The sequence below is a fragment of the Nicotiana tabacum genome, chromosome 18 (genome assembly GCF_000715075.1).
Source record: "Nicotiana tabacum cultivar K326 chromosome 18, ASM71507v2, whole genome shotgun sequence".
Taxonomy (NCBI): Eukaryota; Viridiplantae; Streptophyta; class Magnoliopsida; order Solanales; family Solanaceae; genus Nicotiana; species Nicotiana tabacum.
The window spans coordinates 154,095,198-154,117,282 of NC_134097.1; the positions used below are offsets into that span (position 1 = coordinate 154,095,198).

At 40.5% G+C, this 22,085-nt stretch overlaps 1 protein-coding gene across 1 annotated transcript; it reads left to right on the forward strand.

Moving 5' to 3' along the window:
- The first annotated feature begins 17,879 nt into the window (after positions 1 to 17,879).
- Positions 17,880 to 21,368, forward strand: LOC107800743 (peroxidase N-like). The gene is made up of 4 exons (XM_016623966.2): positions 17,880 to 18,150; positions 19,011 to 19,199; positions 19,792 to 19,957; positions 20,793 to 21,368. Exons 1-4 carry the CDS (start codon positions 17,935 to 17,937, stop codon positions 21,218 to 21,220), a joined length of 999 nt encoding a protein of 332 aa, XP_016479452.1. The 5' UTR covers positions 17,880 to 17,934; the 3' UTR covers positions 21,221 to 21,368.
- The last annotated feature ends 717 nt before the right edge of the window (positions 21,369 to 22,085 follow it).

Sequence of the window (22,085 nt, forward strand, 5' to 3'; positions counted from 1 at the left end):
TGCACTCTCTCCCGAGTAATACATACTAAATAGGCACAACTAATTGAGGATCCTATCAATTAACTACAACAAGAAGTTGAATAAATAGAGATTAAACAGGGCAAACTATATTAACATAACACGAAGTTCATCCTTCAACAGGTTCCATCAAAACCCTAGACTAAATAATTAGCTACTCATAATCGTATTCATACTAACAACAACAAAATTCATCATAAACGATAAATACAAAAGGAAGAAAGGTAGAACTCGATGTCGAATTATCCTCCTTGCCTCTTCTTGCCTTCAACTAAGCTGTAAAAACCTTGATAATCTCTCTTTGGGCGAGCTGGACCTATTATAGGTTAAGTAGAATTACCCCAAACTTCCAAGTTTACCCCTGAAATTATGTGCTCCGAATTGGACTAGTGCGGCCCGCGCTAATGGCCGCGCACATTGCATAACATTCTGCCTCGATTTTTTGGGCTAGCGCGGTCGTGCTAAGGGCGCGCTAAGCTGGTTCAGCATTTTAACTCTTCTTTTCTCTCTTCTTTCACACGTACTCAACTTCGAGGGGCTTCCCTTGCTTTAATTTAGCTCCAAACACTGTCCTAAGTCCTCATAAGCCCAACTCGCTCCTGCAAAACATGAAATTCATAATTATAGACAATTTATCGTCATTTAACTATCCTAGAACAGTGAAGCATAGTCAAGTTGGGGCATAAACAGTCACCAAACTACATGAATCTAGCCTATTATCAAGCTACTTTAAATCAGCTAATCCAAACGGGCTCTTTCTCAAAAGTACTTTTCAAAAAAAGTACTGTTGGTGAGAAGCAATTTATGTTTGGCTAATTAATTTGAAAAATATTTTTTAACAGCATTTAGTGTTTTCCAAGATTTTAGAAAGTGTCTCTAAGTGTATTTTTTTCAAAGGTGCTTTTAGGGAGAAACTATTTTTTTTTTCTGCTTCTCAAAAACTGCTTTTGTTTCTACTCAAAAGTACTTTTTTCATCTAAAAGCTTTAGCCAAACACCTCAACTTTGAAAAAAAAAGCTTAAAAAATATTTTTGCCCTTGAAGAAACTTGGCAACATAGGCTATAAGTTTGAATCCCATTTTCTCAATATTGTTCGAAAAATTGCATGCGTGCACCTCAAGACTAGTCTTAGTTGAATGTCTCCTTAATTAGCGGTATTTAATAAATGGACCGTCTCTTTGCCCCTTCTTCTCTATATCTTCTTCTTCACCGATAACAATAATTCTTTAATTTTGGAAGGTTAAAATTCCTGTTTAAGGTTAAAAGTTCGAAGTTAATAGTTAATTACTGTTCAAATTATTTGAGTGCTGATATTTATACTTAAACTTTTAGTTTAAAAACTAATTTTGCTTTAAAATATTAAAACTATATTGTTGGCTCTTAGAAAATGTTGAAGAACACAAAACAGATTTTCTGAAATTAATAATATCTGACTAAATTGATGATTGGAGATCATTATTTGTGTTGGTATTTGGAAGTTTATTTTAAATTTGAATTTATTTGGAGCAGATCTGGGGTGGTTTGATCATAACTAGAATTGCAAAGAATATTTTATGCCAATTGAGTAGACTTTGATGAACAATTTAACAGACATGTGGATTATAGATAATACAAAGTTACGCCAATCTGCTAGAGTTTGATGAACAATTAAACAAGCACAAAATTATGCCAACCAGATAGAGTTTGTGAATAATTTACAATATATAAGTAAAGTAAATATAACATAAATTCTACTGATCCGGTAGAGAAATCCCAGAAGAGTTGCATGATTTCAGAGCTAATTTTTTAAATACATTAAAAAATAAGAATAATATTTAAAGACTGGCCCCTTATAGGGCCATCTCTATCAATCTTTAATGTTGTTCTATAGAAGAATTAACCTAAATAGCCACCTTCTCAACTGGTTAAACTAAAAATAATAGGTGAATGTATAATATATGTACAATTAATATATGTATAACCTTTTATAATCAGTGTATAATTTATATATGCTAACTAGAAAAGTAAACAATAAAGTTGATCGGTTATTTGTGTAAAAATCTTATGTCTATAAACAAGAGAGCCCATGTATGTAATCAATGAGAAACTCTAAGTGGTTCAAGTCACAACTATTACCCCATTGAGGGCAATTTTTTCTAGGGACAATAAGATTGTATAACCGCTCTCAAAATAATAGTCGAAATATATTTTTTGTATATATATACATTATGTATGTTATATATAAAAATTATATAAATTATTATATACTTTTTCGGCTACCGAATATAAATAATTTTTGGCAAGGGCTAAAAATGGTAAGATGAAAAAAAGGGTCACGACCCCAGTTCGCCCTTCGTGAACTGTCGTGACTACACCTAGTCTCTACGACTAGGTAAGACAAACAATGCGTAAAAATAACCAAAAACTTGCCGAAGAAATAATTAAAAGCCAAAATAACCGAATGAAACAGTATTAAAAATGTCGCTCGGCATATACAATACAACTTCTCAAAACTAATACACTTTCCCAAAACCCGGAATCTCATGAAACCACAAGCCTTTGAATATCTAACAGTGTCTAACTCCAGAATGTCTAACAAAGAAAAGAAATACAGAAGGGCTAATACTTAAAAGCGAGAATAGAAAGGGACTCTTTGGTATGCAAACGCGGCAGATATACCTCGAAGTCTTTGGAGCAGTCGCCTCGCCTCAGGGGTGATAGGACTGAGTCGAAGTACTTGGATTTTCACATGAAAAAAACATGCGCAGAAAGGGCATAAGTACACCACAACGGTACTCAGTAAGTGTCAAGCCTAACCTCGGTCGGATAGTGACGAGGAAGGTCAGGGCCCTACTGAGGTCAAATAAAATATAAAGTTCGACAGTGTAGAACAGAATAGTATAATTAAGTGTAGCAGTAAAAGTAACAAAAGATATAAAATGGCCACAACAACTATTACAGATGCAAGGAAAACACAGAAAGAAATACGACTCAGCACCAAAATAACAATCGGGGATCTCCCAGGATACCGTCCTGTAGTTCCAATTATACATATCTAATGTATCTCTTGGGATCACATCCCGTAGTCCAACTCATAGTGCGCGGGGATCTACCGGAATCCCGTTCCATAGTCCCAAATGTAAATACCCAGTACTGGGGGAATCTACCGTGTGCATTGTCATAGTTCCATAATAACTGTGTAGGGGGATATACCGGAATCACACATCCGTAGTCCCAAATGTAAATAGGCAAGGGGGAGGAGGGAGCTACCGGAATTCCACATTAGTAGTCCCAATGTAAATAAACAGCAGAAACAGGAAAATACTCAGAAATGTCAAATTTCATATTAAGGCAAACAAGTAAGTCTAGCCTAGCATGCTGCACAAAATTCAGGTAAAGCAGTTTGAGCTCCGGAATCACTATCTGCTGAAGCAACCCATCCGGTCTCTGGTGCTCATACTTCACCAGCTGACAATTGAGGCACCGAGCTACAAATCCAACTATATCTTTCTTCATCCGTCTCCACCAGTAGTGCTGCCTCAAATCCTGATACATCTTCGCGGAACCCGGATGAATGGAATACTGCGAGCTATGGGCCTCCTCCGGAATCAACTCCCGAAGCCCATCTATATTGGTTACACAAATCCGACCTTGCATCCTCAATACACCATCCTCACCAATAATCACATCTCTGGCATCACCTTGCGGAACCTTGTCCTTGAGGACAAGCAAATGAGGGTCATCATACTAACGCTCCCTGATACGATCAAATAAGGAAGACCGAGAAATCACGCAAGCTAGAACCAAACTAGGCTTTGAAAGATCCAATCTCACCAACTGACTAGATAAGTCTTGAACATCCATTGCCATAGGCCTCTCCGATGCTGGTAAATAAGCCAAACTCTCCGCCCGATGACTCAAAACATCGGCCACCACATTGGCCTTGACCGGGTGATACAAAATAGTGATATCATAGTCCTTCAGCAACTCTAACCACCTCCTCTGGTGCAAATTTAGATCCTTTTGCTTGAACATGTGTTGCAAGCTCCGATGATCAGTATAAATCTCACAGGGAACACCATACAAATAATGACGCCAGATCTTCAGGGACAATGGCAACTAACTCAAGGTCATAGACCAGATAATTCTTCTCATGTACCTTCAACTGTCTGGATGCGTAGGCAATCACCCTACCGTCCTGCATCAATACCGCTCTGAGGCCAATCCTCAAGGCATCACAATAGACCGTATAAGACCCTGAACCAGTAGGCAATATCAAAATTGGGATTGTAGTCAAAGCTGTCTTGAGCTTCTAAAATCTTGCCTCACACTCCTCCGTCCACTGGAACGGAGCACCGATCTGGGTCAACCTGGTCATAGGGGCTACAATCGATGAAAACCCCTCCATAAAATGACGGTAGTAGCCAGCCAAGCCAAGGAAACTGCAGATCTCTATAGCTGAGGATGGTCTAGGCCAACTCTACACGACCTCTATTTTTTTCGAATCCACCTGAATACCCTCACTCGATACCACGTGGCCTAGGAATGCCATGGAATCCAACCAAAACTCACATTTTGACAACTTAGCATATAATTTCTTCTCTCTTAGAGTTTGAAGCACAGTCCTCAGGTGTTGCTCATGATCTTCCCGACTCCGGGATTACACCAGAATATCATCAATAAAGATAATGATGAACGAGTCGAGATACGGTCAGAACACACTATGCATCAAATGCATAAAGGCTGTTGGGGCATTGGTCAGTTCAAAAGATATAACAAGAAATTCGTAATGACCATACGAGTCCTGAAAGCAGTTTTTGGGATATCTGGCTCCCGGATATTCAATTGATGGTAACCTGAGCGCAAGTCAATCTTAGAAAACACCCGTGCGCCCTAAATCTGGTCAAACAGATCATCAATACGAGGCAAAGGATAACGATTCTTCACTATAACCTTGTTTAGATGGTGATAATCAATACACATACGCATAAAACCATCATTTTTCTTCACAAACAGGACAGGAGCACCCAAAGGTGATACATTGGGCCGAATAAAACCCTTATCAAGCAATTCTTGTAACTAATCCTTCAACTCCTTTAATTCTGGAGGGGCCATACGATACAGAGGAATAGAAATGGGCTAGTGCCCGGTAACAGATCAATACCAAAATCTATATCTTTATCAGGCGGCATGCCTGGAATATCAGCTGGAAACACATCGGGAAAATCCCATACTACTAGGACTGAATCAACTTAAGGGGTATCAATACTGACATCTCTCACATAAGCTAAATACGCGTCACACCCCTTCTCAACCATACGCTGAGCTTTAAGAAAAGAAATAACTCTACTGGGAGTGTGATCTAAAGTACCACTCCACTCAACACGCGGTACACCTGGCATAGCCAGCGTCACGATTTTGTTGTGACAATCAAGAATAGCATAATGGGGCGAAAACCAGTCCATGCCCAAGATTATATCAAAATCTACCATGCTAAGCAACAATAAATCGGCTCTAGTCTTAAAACCACTAAGTGCAATCAAACATGACCGATAAATGCAGTCCACAACAAGAAAATCTCCCACAGGAGTAGAAACATAAATAGGGGAACTCAAAGAATCCTGAGGTACACCCAAATGTAGAGCAAAATAAGAAGACACATAAGAGTAAGTAGAGCCTGGATTGAATAGAACTGATGCATCTCTGTGACGAACTAGAATAATACTTGTGATGACAAAATCAGAGGCAACAACCCCGGTATGGGCAGGAAGACATAGTATCTGGCCTGGCCTCCCCCTCTAGGGCGACCAATACCTCCCCGACCTCCACCTCTAGCTGGTTGAGTAGGTGGGGTAGCAATTGGAGCTATAACCATAGCCTGAGAACTCTGTGGGCCACGCCGTGGCTAAGAAGTCTGTGGAGGTGCACCCCTCCCAAATCTGAGGCAATCCCTCACCATATGGCGTGTGTCACCAGACTCAAAACAAGCTCTGGGAGGACGTGGTGGCTGTGACTGGCTTGGTCCAGGTCTACTGGACTGACCTCTGAAAGCACCTTGCGCAGGAGGCGTGCTAGAAACCAGAGGTGCAAAATAAGGCTCATAAGGCCTAGGAGGAGATGGAATTCCACTGGCTGCTGGAAGAGCTGAATGAACATGGCGACTTATATAACCCCTACCGTGACGACTTGCACCTGAGGCACAGGCACCAGAATAATAACCCGACTCTCGAGACCGCTTGGCCTCCCTCTCTTCTCTCTCCCTAGCATGCATACCCTCAATCCTCCTAGCAATGCTCACCACCTGCTGATAAGAAATATCCATCACCAACTCACAAGCCATGCTAAACCTGATGTTGGGAATACGGTCCTCAATAAACTGGCAAACCCTCTCGCGAATAGTAGAAACCAAGGCTGGTGCATGCCTAGCCAAACTAGTGTAATAGACTGCATACTCTGAGACAATCATAGTACCCTAGCGCAAATGCTCAAACTCTACGCACCACGCGTCCCTAAGGCTTAGAGGAACATACTCTCTCATGAATAGATCTGAAAACTAAGTCCAAGTCAGTAAAGCAGCCTCATTCGGACTGTCTAACTCATAGGTGCGCCACCACTCATAGGCAGCTCCTCGAAGCTGGAAAGTAGTGAAGGAAACCCCGCTCGATCCTGATATACCCATGGTACGGAGTATGCGGTAACACTCATCTAGAAATCCCAGAGAATCATCCGATGCTAGACCACTGAATACATGAGGCTTGTACTTCTTGAATCTCTCAAGCCTCAGCTGCTCATCCTTGGAAGCCGGTGCCCTGTCCTCGGGCTGATCTCGGACTGCAGGCTGTATAGGAATAATCTCAGGGACCTGCTCAACATGCACTCGCTGCTCAGGAGTACGGGCGGTGGTAGTCTGTGCTCCTCCCCCAGCCTGAGATGTAGCTGCAGCAAGGGGAAGCAACCCTGCCTGAGCCAAAGTAGTGTACATGGTCATGAACTGTGCCAGAGTCTCCTGAAGTACTGGAGTAGTAGTAGCAGTAGGCGTATCAGGTGTTTGGGCTCCAGCTAGATCTACTGGTGGTACATTGGTGGCAGCTCACACAGGTACTCTGGCTGCACCACGTGCGCGTCCTCAGCCTCTACCCTGGTCCCAGCCTCTGACGGCTGCAGTAGGGGGCGCAGGTGCCTGATCAACTCGGGTAGCGCATGTCCTCACCATTTGTGAGAGAATAGATTATAGAAGTTTAAAATTGTGATATCAAAATCTCGCACGACAAGGAAATCAAACGAAGTGTAATTTTCCTAACATTTACATAGTCTCTCGTAGATAAGTATAGACGTCTCCGTACCGATCAGCGAGCCTCTAATAAACCGACTTGTGGTTCATGACTCCTGTGAACCTAGATCTTTGATACCAACTTGTCACGACCCCAGTTCGCCCTCCGTGAACTGTCGTGACGGCACCTAGTCTCTACGACAAGGTAAGCCTAACAATGCAGAAAAATAACCAAAAACTTGCGAAAGAAATAATTAAAAGCCAAATATACATATCCAATGGATCTCCCGGGATCCCGTCCCAAAGTCTAACTCATAGTGCGCGGGGATCTACCGGAATCCTGTTCTGTAGTCCCAAATGTAAATATCAAGTACTGGAGGAATATACCGGGTGCATTCCCGTAGTTCCATAATAACTGTGCAGGGGAATCTACCGGAATCCCACATCCGTAGTCCCAAATGTAAACAGATAAGGGGGGAGCTACTGGAATCCCACATCCGTAGACCCAATGTAAATACACAGTAGAAACAGGAAAATACTCAGAAATGTCAAATTTCATATTAAGGAAAACAAGTAAGTCTAGCCTAGCATGCTGCACAGAATTCAGGTAAAGCAGTTAGAGGAAATAAAGCAATTAAATCACTTATACATGTTTTTCTAAGCTAACAACAGGCTTAATAGTGTAAGTAATAAAAGAAGGAAAGGAAACATAATAGTAATTACTTAATAAAAAATCAGATTTTCAACAATTAGCACAAGTACGCACTCGTCACCTCACGTACAAGGCATTTCAATTAACAATAATAGCAAATCTTAAGGGTAAGGTCCCCCACACAAGGTTAGGCAAGCCACTTACCTCGAACCAGCTCAAAATCAACCCGAAACCACGTCTTTGACATGAGTACTCGACTCCAAATGGCCTAAATCTATACAATTCAATTGAATAATGTAAATAACACTTCAAGTAACTATTCTAGAATTAAATTCTAAGCTAATACCCGAAATTAGGTAAAATGACCAAAACGCCACTCGGGCCCACGTCTCGAAATCAAATAAAATTACATTTTTATAATCATCACACTCTCATGAGTTCAGTCATACCAAAAGTACCAAAATCGGACCTCAATTGGTCGCTCAAATACCCATTTTAAGGTCTCTTAATCTCAAGCCCTAATTACCCATTTTTCCCCAAATTTTTCACCACTAATTAGGTCTTTAATCACATATAAACGAGTTATGAAGTCAAAAATGTTACCTCCAAGTGATTCCCCTTTGGTTCCCTCAAAAATCACCCTCAAAAGCTTCAATCCCCTTCAAAAATGGTGGAAGAATGAAGAAGGGTCGCGGATGGCTATTTAAATACTGCCCAGGTATTCTTTCTATGCGAACGCGGAAGGCCCCTCGCGTTCGCGAAGCACAATTACACTTGGGACCAGATTTTTTCATCACAAACGTGATGCCTAGGTCGCGAACGCGATTCAAAACTTCCTCCTCCTACGTGAATGCTGGACAGCCATCGCGAATGCGTAGGTATAGAACTCCCAGATTCGCGAACGCGGGAGACGCTTTGCGAACGCGAAGCATAATTTCCTCATTAGCCCCAACTCTTCTTCGCGAATGCGAGACCCTACTCGCGAACGCGAAGAAGGAAACCAGAACTGACTACTGTAATATTTTCTGCAAATTTCTAAGTTCCAAAAATGACTCGTTGAGCATCCGAAACACACCCGAGGCCTCCGAGACCTCAACCAAACCTACCAACATATCCCATAACACTCCTCGTGCGAATGACCTGAAATTTTGCACACACTCCACGTTCAACACTACGGATCTACTCCAACTTCCAAAATTCCATTCCGACCCTCGGATCAAAATCTCACTATCGAACCGGGAACTTCAAAAATTTAACTTTCGGCACTTCAAGCCTAAATTAGCTACGGACCTCCAAAACACAATCTGAACACGCTCCTAAACCCGAAATCACCCAACGGAGCTAACGGAACCATCGGAATTACATTCTGAGGCCATCTTCACACTGTTCCGACTATGGTAAAATTTCCCAAAATTAATCTCTCATTTAGGGACTAAATGTCCCAAAACTCCCCGAAACTCAAAACCGAATATCCCGGCAAATCAAAATAATAGAAATAAACACGGGGAAAGCAGTTAATAGGGATCGGGGCATTAATTCTTAAGACGACCGACCGGGTCATCACATCCTCCTACACTTAAACATTCGTTCGTCCTCGAACGAGCATAGAGACATACCTGAAGTAGTAAAGAGATGAGGGTAACGGCTGCGCATATCCTGCTCGATCTCCCAGGTTTCCTCCTCGACCGGCTGAACTTGGCACTGAACCTTTACTGATGCAATGTTCTTTGACCTCAGCTTTCTAACCTGCCTATCCAGTATTGCCACTGGCTCCTCAACATAGGATAGATCCTTGTCCAACTGGACAAAACTGAAATCCAACATGTGCGACGGATCACCGTGATACCTCCGGAGCATAAAACATGAAATACCGGATGAACTCCTGCCAAGCTGGGAGGTAAGACAAGCTCATAAGCATCCTCCCCAACACGCCTCAATATCTCAAAAGGGCCAATAAACCTCGAACTCAACTTTCCCTTCTTTCCAAATCTCATAACGCCCTTCATAGGCGAAACCCGAAGCAGAACCCTCTCTCCAACCATATAGGAAACATCACGAACCTTCCAGTTCGTGTAGCTCTTCTGTCTGGACTAGGCTGTACGGAGTCTATCCTGAATCACCTTAACCTTCTCTAAAGCATCCTGAACCAAGTCTATGCCCAATAATCTAGCCTCATCCGGCTCGAACCAACCCACCGGGGATCTACACCGCCTTCCATATAAAGCCTTATACGGTTCCATTTGAATGCTGGACTGATAGCTTTTATTGTAGGAAAACTCCGCCAATGGAAAGAACTGATCCCAAGACCCTCCAAATTCAATCACATACGCACGGAGCATATCCTCAAGAATCTGAATAGTGCGCTTGGATTGTCCGTCCGTCTGAGGGTGAAATGTTATACTCAACTCCACCGGAGTACCCAACTCATGCTGAACGGCTCTCCAAAATTGTGATGTGAATTGAGTACCTCTATCTGAAATGATGGAAACTGGAATACCATGTAGATGAACAATCTCCCGGATATGGATCTTCGCTAACCACTCCGAAGAATAAGTAGTACGCACTAGAATGAAGTGAGCGAACTTGGTCAGCCGATCCACAATCATCCAAATAGCATCGAACTTTCTCAAAGTCCGTCGGAGCCCAACTACAAAGTCCATGGTGATTCGCTCCCACTTCCACTTCGGAATCTCTATCTGCTGAAGCAACCCACCTGGTCTCTGGTGCTCATACTTCACCTGCTGACAGTTGAGGCACCGTGCTACAAATCCAACTATATATTTCTTAATCTATCTCCACCAGTAGTGCTGCCTCAAATCCTAATACATCTTCGCGGCACCCGGATGAATGGAATACCACAAACTATGGGCCTCCTCCAGAATCAACTCCCGAAGCCCATCAACATTGGGTACACAAATCCGACCCTGCATCCTCAATACATCGTCCTCACCAATAGTCACATCTCTGGCATCACCATGTTAAACCTTGTCCTTGAGGACAAGCAAATGAGGGTCATCATATTGACTCTCCCTGATACGATCAAATAAGGAAGTCCAAGAAACCACGCAAGCTAGAACCCGACTGGGCTCCGAAAGATCCAATCTCACAAACTGGCTAGCTAAGGCATGAACATCCACCGCCATAGGCCTCTCCTATGCTGGTAAATAAGCCAAACTCCCCAAACTCTCCGCCCTGCGACTCAAAGCATCAGCCACCATATTGGCCTTGCCCGGGTGATACAAAATAGTGATATTATAGTCCTTCAGCAACTCTAACCACCTCCTATGGTGCAAATTTAGATCCTTTTGCTTGAAAAGGTGCTGCAAGCTTCAATGATCAGTATAAATCTCACAGAGAACACCATACAAATAATGACGCCGGATCTTCAGGGCGTGAACAATGGCAGCTAACTCAAGGTCATGGACCGGATAATTCTTCTCATATACATTCAACTATCTAGATGCGTAGGCAATCACCCTACCGTCCTGCATCAACACCGCTCCGAGGCCAATCCTCGAGGCATCACAATAGACTGTATAAGACCCCGAATCGGTATGCAGTATCAAAATTGGGGTTGTAGTCAAAGTTGTATTGAGCTTCTGAAAGCTCGCCTCACACTCCCATGTCCACTAGAATGGAGCACCCTTCTAGGTCAACCTGGTCATGGGGGCTGCAATCGATGAAAACCCTTCTACAAAACGACGGTAGTAGCCTGCCAAGCCAAGGAAACTACGTATCTCTGTAGCTGAGGATAGTCTGGGTCAACTCTGCACGGCCTCTATTTTCTTTGGATCCATCTGAATACCCTCACTCGATACCACGTGGCCTAGGAATGCCACGGAATCCAACAAAAACTCACATTTCGAGAACTTAGCATATAATTTTTTCTCTCTCAAAGTCTGAAGCACAGTCCTCAAGTGCTGCTCATGATCTTCCCGACTCCGAAAGTATACCAGAATATCATCAATAAAGATAATGACGAAGGAATCGAGATACGGCCAGAACACACTGTGCATCAAATACATAAAGGCTGCTAGGGCATTGGTCAGCCCAAAAGACATAACAAGGAACTCGTAATGACCATACCGAGTCCTAAAAGCAGTCTTCGGGATATCTGGCTCCCGAATCTTTAACTGATGGTAACCTGAGCGCAAGTCAATCTTAGTAGACACATGTGCGCCCTAAAGCTGGTCAAACAGATCATCAATACAAGGTGAAGGATAATGGTTCTTCACTGTAACCTTGTTCAACTGGCGATAATCAATACACATACGCATAGAACCATCCTTTTTCTTCACAAACAAGACAGGAGCACCCCAAGGTGGTACACTAGGCTGAATAAAACCCTTATTAAGCAATTCCTCTAACTGATCCTTCAACTCCTTCAATTCAGGAGAAGACATACGATACAGAGGAATAGAAATGGGCTGAGTGCTCGGCAATATATCAATGCCAAAATTAATATCTCTATCAGGCGGCATGCCTGGAAGATCAGCTGGAAACACATCGGGAAAATCTCGTACTTCTGGGACTGAATCAACTGAAGGGGTATCAATACTGACGTCTCTCACATAAGCTAAATGCGCGTCATACCCCTTCTCAACCATATGCTGAGCTTTAAGAAAAGAAATAACTCTACTTGTAGTGTGATCTAAAGTACCCCTCCACTCAACACGCGGTACACCTAGCATAATCAGCATCACGGTTTTGGCGTGACAATCAAGAATAGCATAATGGGGCGACAACTAGTCCATACCCAAGATAATATAAAAATCTACCTTGCTAAGCAACAATAAATCGACTCTGGTTTCAAAACTAGTAAGAGCAATCAAACACGACCAATAAACGCGGTCCACAACAAGAGAATCTCCCACAGGAGTAGAAACATAAATATGGGAACTCAAAGAATCCCAAGGTACACCCAAATGTAGAGCAAAATAAGAAGACACATAAGAGTAAGTGGAGTCTGGATCGAATTGAACCGATACATCTCTGTGACAAACCAGTGTAATACCTGTGATGATAGAATCTGAGGCAACAACCTTGGTACGGGCAGGAAGGGCATAGTATCTGTCCTGGCCTCCCCCTCTAGGGAGACCTCTACCTCCCCGACCTCCACCTCTAGCTGGCTGAGCAGGTGGGGTAGCAACTGGAGCAATAACCACAACCTGAGAACTCTGCGGGGCACACAGCGGCTGAGAAGTCTGTGGAGGTGCACCCCTCCCAAGTCTGGGGCAATCCCTCACCATATGGTGTGTGTCACCATACTCAAAACAAGCTTTGGGAGGACGTGGTGGCTATGACTAGCTCAAGCAAGGTCTGCTAGACTGACCTCTGAAAGCACCCCGCGCAGGAGGCGCGCTAGAAACTGGAGGTGCATAATAAGGCTCCTGAGGCCTAGGAGGAGCTGGAATACCACTGGCTGCTGGAAGAGCTGAATAAACAAGACGACTTATATAACCCCTACCATGACGACCTGCAGCTGGGTCACAGGCACCAGAATAATGGCCCGACTCTCGAGACCTCTTGGCCTCCCGCTCCTATCTCTCCCAAGCATGCATACCCTCAATCCTCCTAGCAATACTCACCACCTGCTGATAAGAAATATCCATCTCCAACTCACGAGCCATGCTCGATCTGATGTTGGGAATAAGGCCCTCAATAAACCGGCAGACCCTCTCGTAAATAGTAGAAACCAAGGCTGGTGCATGCCTAGCCAAACTAGTGTAACAGACTGCATACTCTGATTCAGTCATAGTACCCTGGCGCAAATGCTTAAACTCTACGCGCCATGCGTCCCTGAGGCTCTAAGAAACATACTCTCTCTAGAACAAATTTGAAAACTGAGTCCAAGTCAGTGAAGCAGCCTCATTTGGACTGTCTAACTAATAGGTGTGCCACCACTCATAGGAGGCTCCTCGAAGCTAGAAAGTAGTGAAGGAAAACCCGCTCAATCCTGATATACCCATGGTACAGAGTATGCTGTAACACTCATCCAGAAATCCCAGAGCATCATCCGATGCTAGACCACTGAATACAGGAGGCTTGTACTTCTTGAATCTCTCAAGCCTCAGCTGATCATCCTCGAAAGTCGTTGCCCTATCCTCGGGCTGATCTCGGACTGTAGGCTGTATAGGAATAATCTTAGGGACCTGCTCAGCATGCACTCACTGCTCAGGAGTGCGGGCGGCGGGAGTCTGTGCTCCTCCCCCGGCTAGAAATGTAGTTGCAGCAACGGGATGCAACCCTGCCTGAGCCAAAGTGGTGTACATGCTTATGAACTGTGCCAGAGTCTCCTAAAGTACTGGAATAGTAGTAGCAGTAGGCATATCAGGTGCCTGGACTCCGGCTGGATCTACTGGTGGTACCTCAGTGGCAGCTCGCGCATGTACTCTGGCTGCACCACGTGCGCGTCCTCAGCCTCTACCCCGGCCCCGACCTCTGACGGCTGCAGTGTGGGGAGCAGGTGCCTGATCATCTCGGATAGCACGTGTCCTCACCATCTGTGAGAGAATAGAAGACAGAAGTTTAGAATTGTGATGTCAAAATATCGCACAACAAGGAAATCAAACGAAGTGGAATTTTCCTAACAGTTACAAAGCCTCTCGTAGATAAGTACAGACGTCTCTATACCGATCAGTGAGACTCTAATAAATTGGCTTGTGATCCATGACTCCTATGAACCTAGAGCTCTGATACCAACTTGTCACGACCCCAGTTCGCCCTCCGTGAACTATCATGACGGCACCTAGTCTCTACAACTAGGTAAGCCTAACAATGCGAAAAAATAACCAAAAACTTGCGGAAGAAATAATTAAAAGCCTAAATAACCGAACCAAACAGTATTAAAAATGTCGCTCGGCATATACAATACAACTTCTCAAAACTAATACACTTTCCTAAAACCCGGAATCTCATGAAACCACAAGCGTTTGAATATTTAACAGTGTCTAACTCCAGAATGTCTAACAAATAAAAGAAATACAGAAGGACTAATACTTAAAAGCGAGAATATAAAGGGACTCCTCGGTCTGCGAACGCGGCAGATATACCTTGAAGTCTTTGGAGGAGTCGCCTCGCCTCAGGGGTGGTAGGACTAAGTCGAAGTACTTGGATCTGCATATGAAAAAAAACATGCACAGAAAGGGCATGAGTACACCACAATAGTACTTAGTAAGTGCCAAGCCTAACCTCGGTCGGGTAGTGACGAGGAAGGTCAGGACCCTATTAAGGTCAAATAAAATATAAAGTTCGACAATGTAGAATAAAACAGTATAATTAAGTGTAGTAGTAAAAGTAACACAAGATATAAAAGGGCAACAACAACTATTACAGATGCAAGGTAAACACAGAAAGAAATACGACTCAGCACCAAAATAACAATCGGGGATCTCCCAGGATACCGTCCTGTAGTCCCAAATATACATATCCAATGGATCTCCTGGGATCCCGTCCTGTAGTCCAACTCATAGTGCGCGGGGATCTACCGGAATCCCGTTCCGTAATCCCAAATGTAAATACCCAGTACTGGGGGAATCTACCGGGTGCATTCCCGTAGTTCCATAATAACTGTGCAGGGGGATCTACCGGAATCCCAAATCCGTAGTCCCAAATGTAAACAGACAAGGGGGAGCTACCGAAATTTCACATCCGCAGTCCCAATGTAAATACACAGCAGAAATAGGAAAATACTCAAAAATGTCAAATTCCATAATAAGGCAAACAAGTAAGTCTAGCCTAGCATGCTGCACAGAATTCAGGTAAAGTAGTTTGAGCAAATAAAGCAATTAAATCACTTAGACATGCTTTCCTAAGCTAACAACAGGTTTAATAGTGCAAGTAATAAAAGCATGAAAGGAAACATACTGGTAATTACTTAATGAAAAATCAAATTTTCAACAATTAGCACAAATATGCACTCGTCACCTTACATACAAGGCTTTTCAATTAATAATAATACCAAATCCTAAGGGGAAGGTCCCCCACACAAGGTTAAGCAAGCCACTTACCTCGAACCAGCTCAAAATCAACCCGAAACCACGTCTTTGCCACGAGCACTCGACTCCAAATGGCCCAAATCTATTCAATTCAATTGCATAATGTAAATAACACTTCAAGTAACTGATTCTATAATTAAATTCTAAGCTAATACATGAAATTAGGTAAAATGACCAAAACGCCCTCGGGTCCACGTCTTAGAATCGGGTAAAATTTACATTTTTAGAATTCTCACATTCTCACGAGTTCAGTCATACCAAAAGTACCAAAATTGGACCTCAATTGGTCCCTCAAATACCCATTTTAAGGTCTCTTAATCTCAAGCCATAACTAGCCATTTTTTCCCAAATTTTTCACCACTAATTAGGTCTTTAATCACATATAAACGAGTTATGACGTCAAAAATATTACCTCTAAGTGATTACCCTTTGGTTCCCTCAAAAATCACCTTCAAAAGATTCAATCCCGTTCAAAAATGGTGGAAGAATGAAGAAGGGTCGCGAATGGCTATTGAAATACTGCCCAGGTATTCCTTCTTCGCGAACACGGAAGGACCCTCGCGTTCGCGAAGCACAATTACACTTGGGCCCAGATTTCTTCATCGCGAACGTGATGCCCAAGTCGCGAAAGAGATTCAAAACTTCCTCCTCCTACGCGAACGCGGGACAGCCATCGCGAACGCGTAGGTATAGAACTCCCAGCTTCGCGAATGCGAAGCATAATTTCCTCACCAGCCCCAGATCCTCTTCGCGAATGTAAGACCCCACTCGCGAACGCGAAGAAGGAAACCAGAACTGACTGCTGCAACATTTTCTGCAATTTTCTAAGTTCCAAAAATGGCCCGTTGAGCATCCGAAACACACCCGAGGCCCCGGGACCTCAACCAAACCTACCAACATATCCCATAACATCATTCAAACTTGTTTCAACCTTTGGAACGCTCAAGACAACATCAAAACACCAATTTAGTATCGGATTCAAGCCTAACAACTTCAAAACTCTAAAAATATGCTTTTGATCAAAAAGTCTATCAAACCTCGTCCGAATGACCTAAAATTTTGCGCACACACCACGTTCAACATTACGGAGCTACTCCAACTTCCGGAATTCAATTCTGACCCTCGGATCAAAATCTCACTATCGAATCGGAAACTTCAAAAATTCAACTTTCGGCATTTCAATAAATTAGCTACGGACCTCCAAAACACAATCCGAATACGCCCCTAAACCCGAAATCACCCAACGGAGCTAACGAAACTATCAGAATTCCATTCCGAGGCCGTCTTTATACTGTTCCGACTACGGTCAAATTTCCCAAACTTAAGCTCTCATTTAGGGATTAAGTGTCCCAAAACTCCCCGAAACTCAAAATCGAACATCCCAGCAAATCAAAATAGCAGAAATAAATACGAAAAAGTATTTAGTAGGGATCAGGACATTAGTTCTTAAGACGACCGGCCGGGTCGTCACAAAAAGTCAACGTTTGTGTGTAATGGTTTTAGATGATGCAAGGTTTCCAGCTAGTTGATAAAAGAAGCACGTTCGACTATTGTAGTATAACATAGGAGGTTAAAGATAATAATCATGCTCTCAACGTAATTAAGCACTATTACCACTTACCATAGAGAACTAAAAATTAAGGATGTTGGAACAGTTATTTTATTAAGCACTAAGTATAATCAAATTTAATAACCCTCTAAGGCTATCAAAACAGCTCTAAATTCATGAACATATAATCTGATAAGTACTAAGCTACCATTACCATAACCATGCAATATTAAAACCTTCATCTCCTAACTTTCCACAGTGATTAGCATTATAGGAAATGGTTGTAGATTTTAAGTTTGGTACAAAAACCCTAAAATGGAGCCGCCATACATCACACCACTTAGCTCAAAATTGTATTTTATATTTGTTAGTCATCTATTAATTATGATTATAAATTAGGGTTCGAGTTCGTTAACATGCATTCACATCATCTTAAGATAAAAAATCCGGTCGTTACTGATTGTAAACCATGAAGAAATCTTGCAACTTTCTTTTTTATTTTCAAGTTTTAACTTTCTTGATCTTGTTTATAGCTGTGGATTCTCAGCTAACAACTGATTTCTACTCTAAAACATGTCCAAATGTCCTTAAGGTTGTTCGTAAAGAAGTTCAGAATGCTATCAAGAATGAAATGAGAATGGCTGCTTCTTTGCTTCGTCTTCATTTCCACGATTGCTTCGTTAGTGTGAGTTTTAAATACTTTTTTTAGTAATTACTCATCCTGTTAAACTTCTAAATAAGTTTTACTTATTTAGTTTTAAGTTGAAAAAAAAAAGACCTAAAAGTATGCCAAATAGGATAATATTGTGTGTGCATGCACACTAATGCCTTTCCAACCGGTTTTATTTCATTTTTGTTATTATTGGCTTAAAAAACTATTTTGTTATCTCAATCGCCGGTCCTTTTTATATGTCGGTTTAGTATTGACATGCTCACTAAAAAAAAAATTTTGATAGCAGTAATCATAATGGATATTTTACGAAGTTATCCTCATTTCTTCCTTAAATGAGTAATTAATGACTATAGGCCTTTTTGGTAAGAGTTGAATTGTCAAGAAAATTACTGCTTTCTTGACTTTCTAAAGTGATAAATAATGTTTTGTAACATTTTTTGGCTAAATTGACACACACATACACACTAGTTCTTCTAGCTAGTTTGTCATGCACTAGTTCCTCTAGCTAGTTGTAAGCAGGGGCGGAAGGGTTCCGAACCCTTGGCCGGAAAATTATATCGTATATATAAAGCAAATATCTTATTGACACAGGTCAAAAGCATAGCTCAGTAGGGTTTAAAATCTTTGTGAGGTTACTGGTTCAATTTTTACTTACCACAACTTTTTAAAAAATTTAACTTTTTTTTGAACTCCCTTAGGGAAAATCCTACCTCTGCCACAGGTTGTAAGTTCTCTTATTTGTTTTTAATTGGGGGTCCCTAATCTTCTTTGTCTAATATTGTAATTTAGTGTTCAGAATTTTTAGGTTAACCTTTACAAAGAAAGGTTAAAAATCATTATGATATATCACTTAAATTTTATTGGATTTGTAGGGTTGTGATGCATCACTATTATTGGATGGAAATAGTACGACAAGTGAGAAGTTCACACCAGCCAACTTGAACTCAGCAAGGGGTTTTGAAGTCATAGACAATATTAAAACTGCTGTCGAAAATGCATGCAGTGGAGTTGTTTCTTGTGCTGATATTTTAGCTATTGCTGCAAGAGATTCAGTTCTACTGGTTAGCTCCTAAATCCTAATCATGTTGCTCAGACTCTCAAAAATGTTATCGGTTGTGTGTCTGTTTTCTCAAAAGTAGTGCATTTTTTTAATACTACGCGTATGCGGTAGCAATTTTAGAACGTCCAAGCAATATAGATCCAAACGTTCTTTAATACAAGAAAAACTAAATTTTTATATATCAATGTATTTTAACATGTTATAACAAAATTTGTCTTATTTTTCAGATTAATAATAACACCTTTTATAGACGGTTACATATAATTATATTTAGGTGATCTTTAGATTGACTCATATCCATATGTTCATTTCAAAATGAAGAAATATAAGGGACATTTGTCTTTTGTTTTTTTTTTTGGTTTTTCGCCCGATGTTCAGTACTTATATTGAACCCTGACTATATTCGGGCTGTGTAGGGCCCCATTCGGGGTGAATCGCTCCCTACCAAGATTTTTCCATCGGAGACCTCTAGTTAAAGGAAAAGCAGTTTCATCCAGTGCATCACATCCTTTGGTGGTAATATAGGGACATATTGCCCCACTTCATTAATTATTTTAAGAAACTAAGACAATTTTTTTTTTTTTTTTGTTCAGAGTGGAGGGCCATTTTGGAAGGTGTTATTAGGGAGAAGAGATGGATTAGCTGCTAATTTTTCTGGATCAAATACTGCACTTCCAGCTCCATTTGATCCTCTCAATACTATCATTTCGAAGTTTGATGCTGTTGGATTAAATGTAACAGATGTTGTGAGCCTATCAGGTAAATACACATGGTAATTATTGGTATTTATACAAAAATATCTATATGGATTTAACTTATATGTACTAATAGTGTAAATAATTAATTTTTACATTATTAATGTACCTAACCTTTTATAGCATGTAACCTTTTCCGACTTGCTAATTCTATAGATGGATTTATAATTATTTTTTTAAGTAACCTGATAATGTATACATCTATAAATTGATAGTGTAAAAGAATTTTTAAGCAATCAGGTTATTTAACAGATACATGTAGCTACTCATAATAAGTGGAGCTAGATATATACTTAGAATTTACTAACAGTGTAAATAATTAATTTTTTACATTATTAGTGTATCTAACCTTTTGTAGCATGTAACCATTCTTATTTTCTAACTTACTAATCCCATTTTCGTAGACGAAACTTGTAGTTATCTGTTTTAAATGACTTGATAATATATAGTACATAAATTAAATCCTTGTAAAACATAACTACCCATAATAATAACATATATTGTAAAAGAATTTTAGGCAATCAGGTCATCTAACATATACACATAACTACTCATAATAAGTGGAACTTGATTTATACTTAGATAATATAACAAACAACATGTTAACTACTCATAATAATAACAGATACACGTAATTACTCACAATAAGTGGAACTAAATTTATACTTAGAATATAAAATAAACAACATGTTAACGGCAAGTTAAAAGCTTTAAATGTACAAACTGTCAGTGTACATAAATTAAATCCTTTTATAAAACATAATGGTAGATGGTCATTTATTAAACTTTATGCAAGGTTTCACTAACCATTTTGAGTGTTTGAATATATATATATGTAGGTGCTCATACAATTGGATTAGCAAAGTGTGCAACCTTTGACAACAGATTAAGAAATTTCAGTGGCACAGGTGCACCAGACCCAACCTTAGACACAACATTAGTCAGTGAACTGCAAAATTTGTGTCCATTGACAAGTGATGGAAATAACACAGCTCCACTTGATAGGAATTCCACAGACTTATTTGACAATCATTATTTCAAGAATTTAATCAATGGAAGAGGCCTTCTTGAATCAGATCAAGTCTTGTTCTCTAGTGATGATGCTATACAAACAACTAAAACACTTGTTGAAACTTATAGTAATAGCTCTAAGTTTTTCTTTAGTGACTTTGTTAATTCTATGATTAAGATGGGAAATATTAGCCCTCTGGTTGGATCAGATGGTGAAATCAGAAAGAACTGTAGGGTCGTTAATTCGAATAATTAGTAGTAAACACCCCATCAGACTGAGTGTTGGTTTGATTAAGAAAAAATAGTTAGTACGTAGTATAAGTTGTACTATGATTTCTTGCTTGTGGGGAAAATATAATAATCTACTTTGTGAAAAAATTGTACTCATAATTTTTTTCAACTTCTTTTATGTGTATTGTTGCGAAAGATCGTGGGTTAACTAGTAGTATACAATTACATGCAAAGCAAATAGAAAAAAAAAATAACGCAAATATTAATAATGAGGTTTAGTTAAGCCTAATTGTCGGGACAGAAGCATAAAGACTTTTCCATTATGAATGAGAAGAATGCATAATACAATATATAGAAATCTCAACTAAAACTTCATGTAAATCACAAATAGGCCCAAACTTGTAAGAGAAAGATTTTTCCAATATTTACCTATTATTTCTCACTCATTTATATCATCTACATTCATTAATTAACATCAGTAATGAACCTTATTTTTAGCATGACAATTATTAGCTCAATAGTTTATTTTGAAAAGAAAGTTAAAACTCACTTTGGAAGCAAACGTCTAGCAAGTTCTTCAACTTTACGAACCATACCCCATACTTCAAATCAGAGATAATTTTATTCATGGTCATTGAATTTTTGGGTTTGTTACCCAAAAGTCATTTTTTTTTGTTACGTAAAAATCATTCTAACTCTGTATTCATTACACAAAAGTTACTTTTCTTTCTTTTGTTACACAAAAATCATTTTACTTTGCTCTAGTTATCACAAAAGTCACATCGTTACTTGAAAAGTCTATTATGCCCTTAATATTATATAAACCTTCATATTTATGTAATAACTTCTATATTATATACTATATAATATATTTTTAACTATTTATTTTA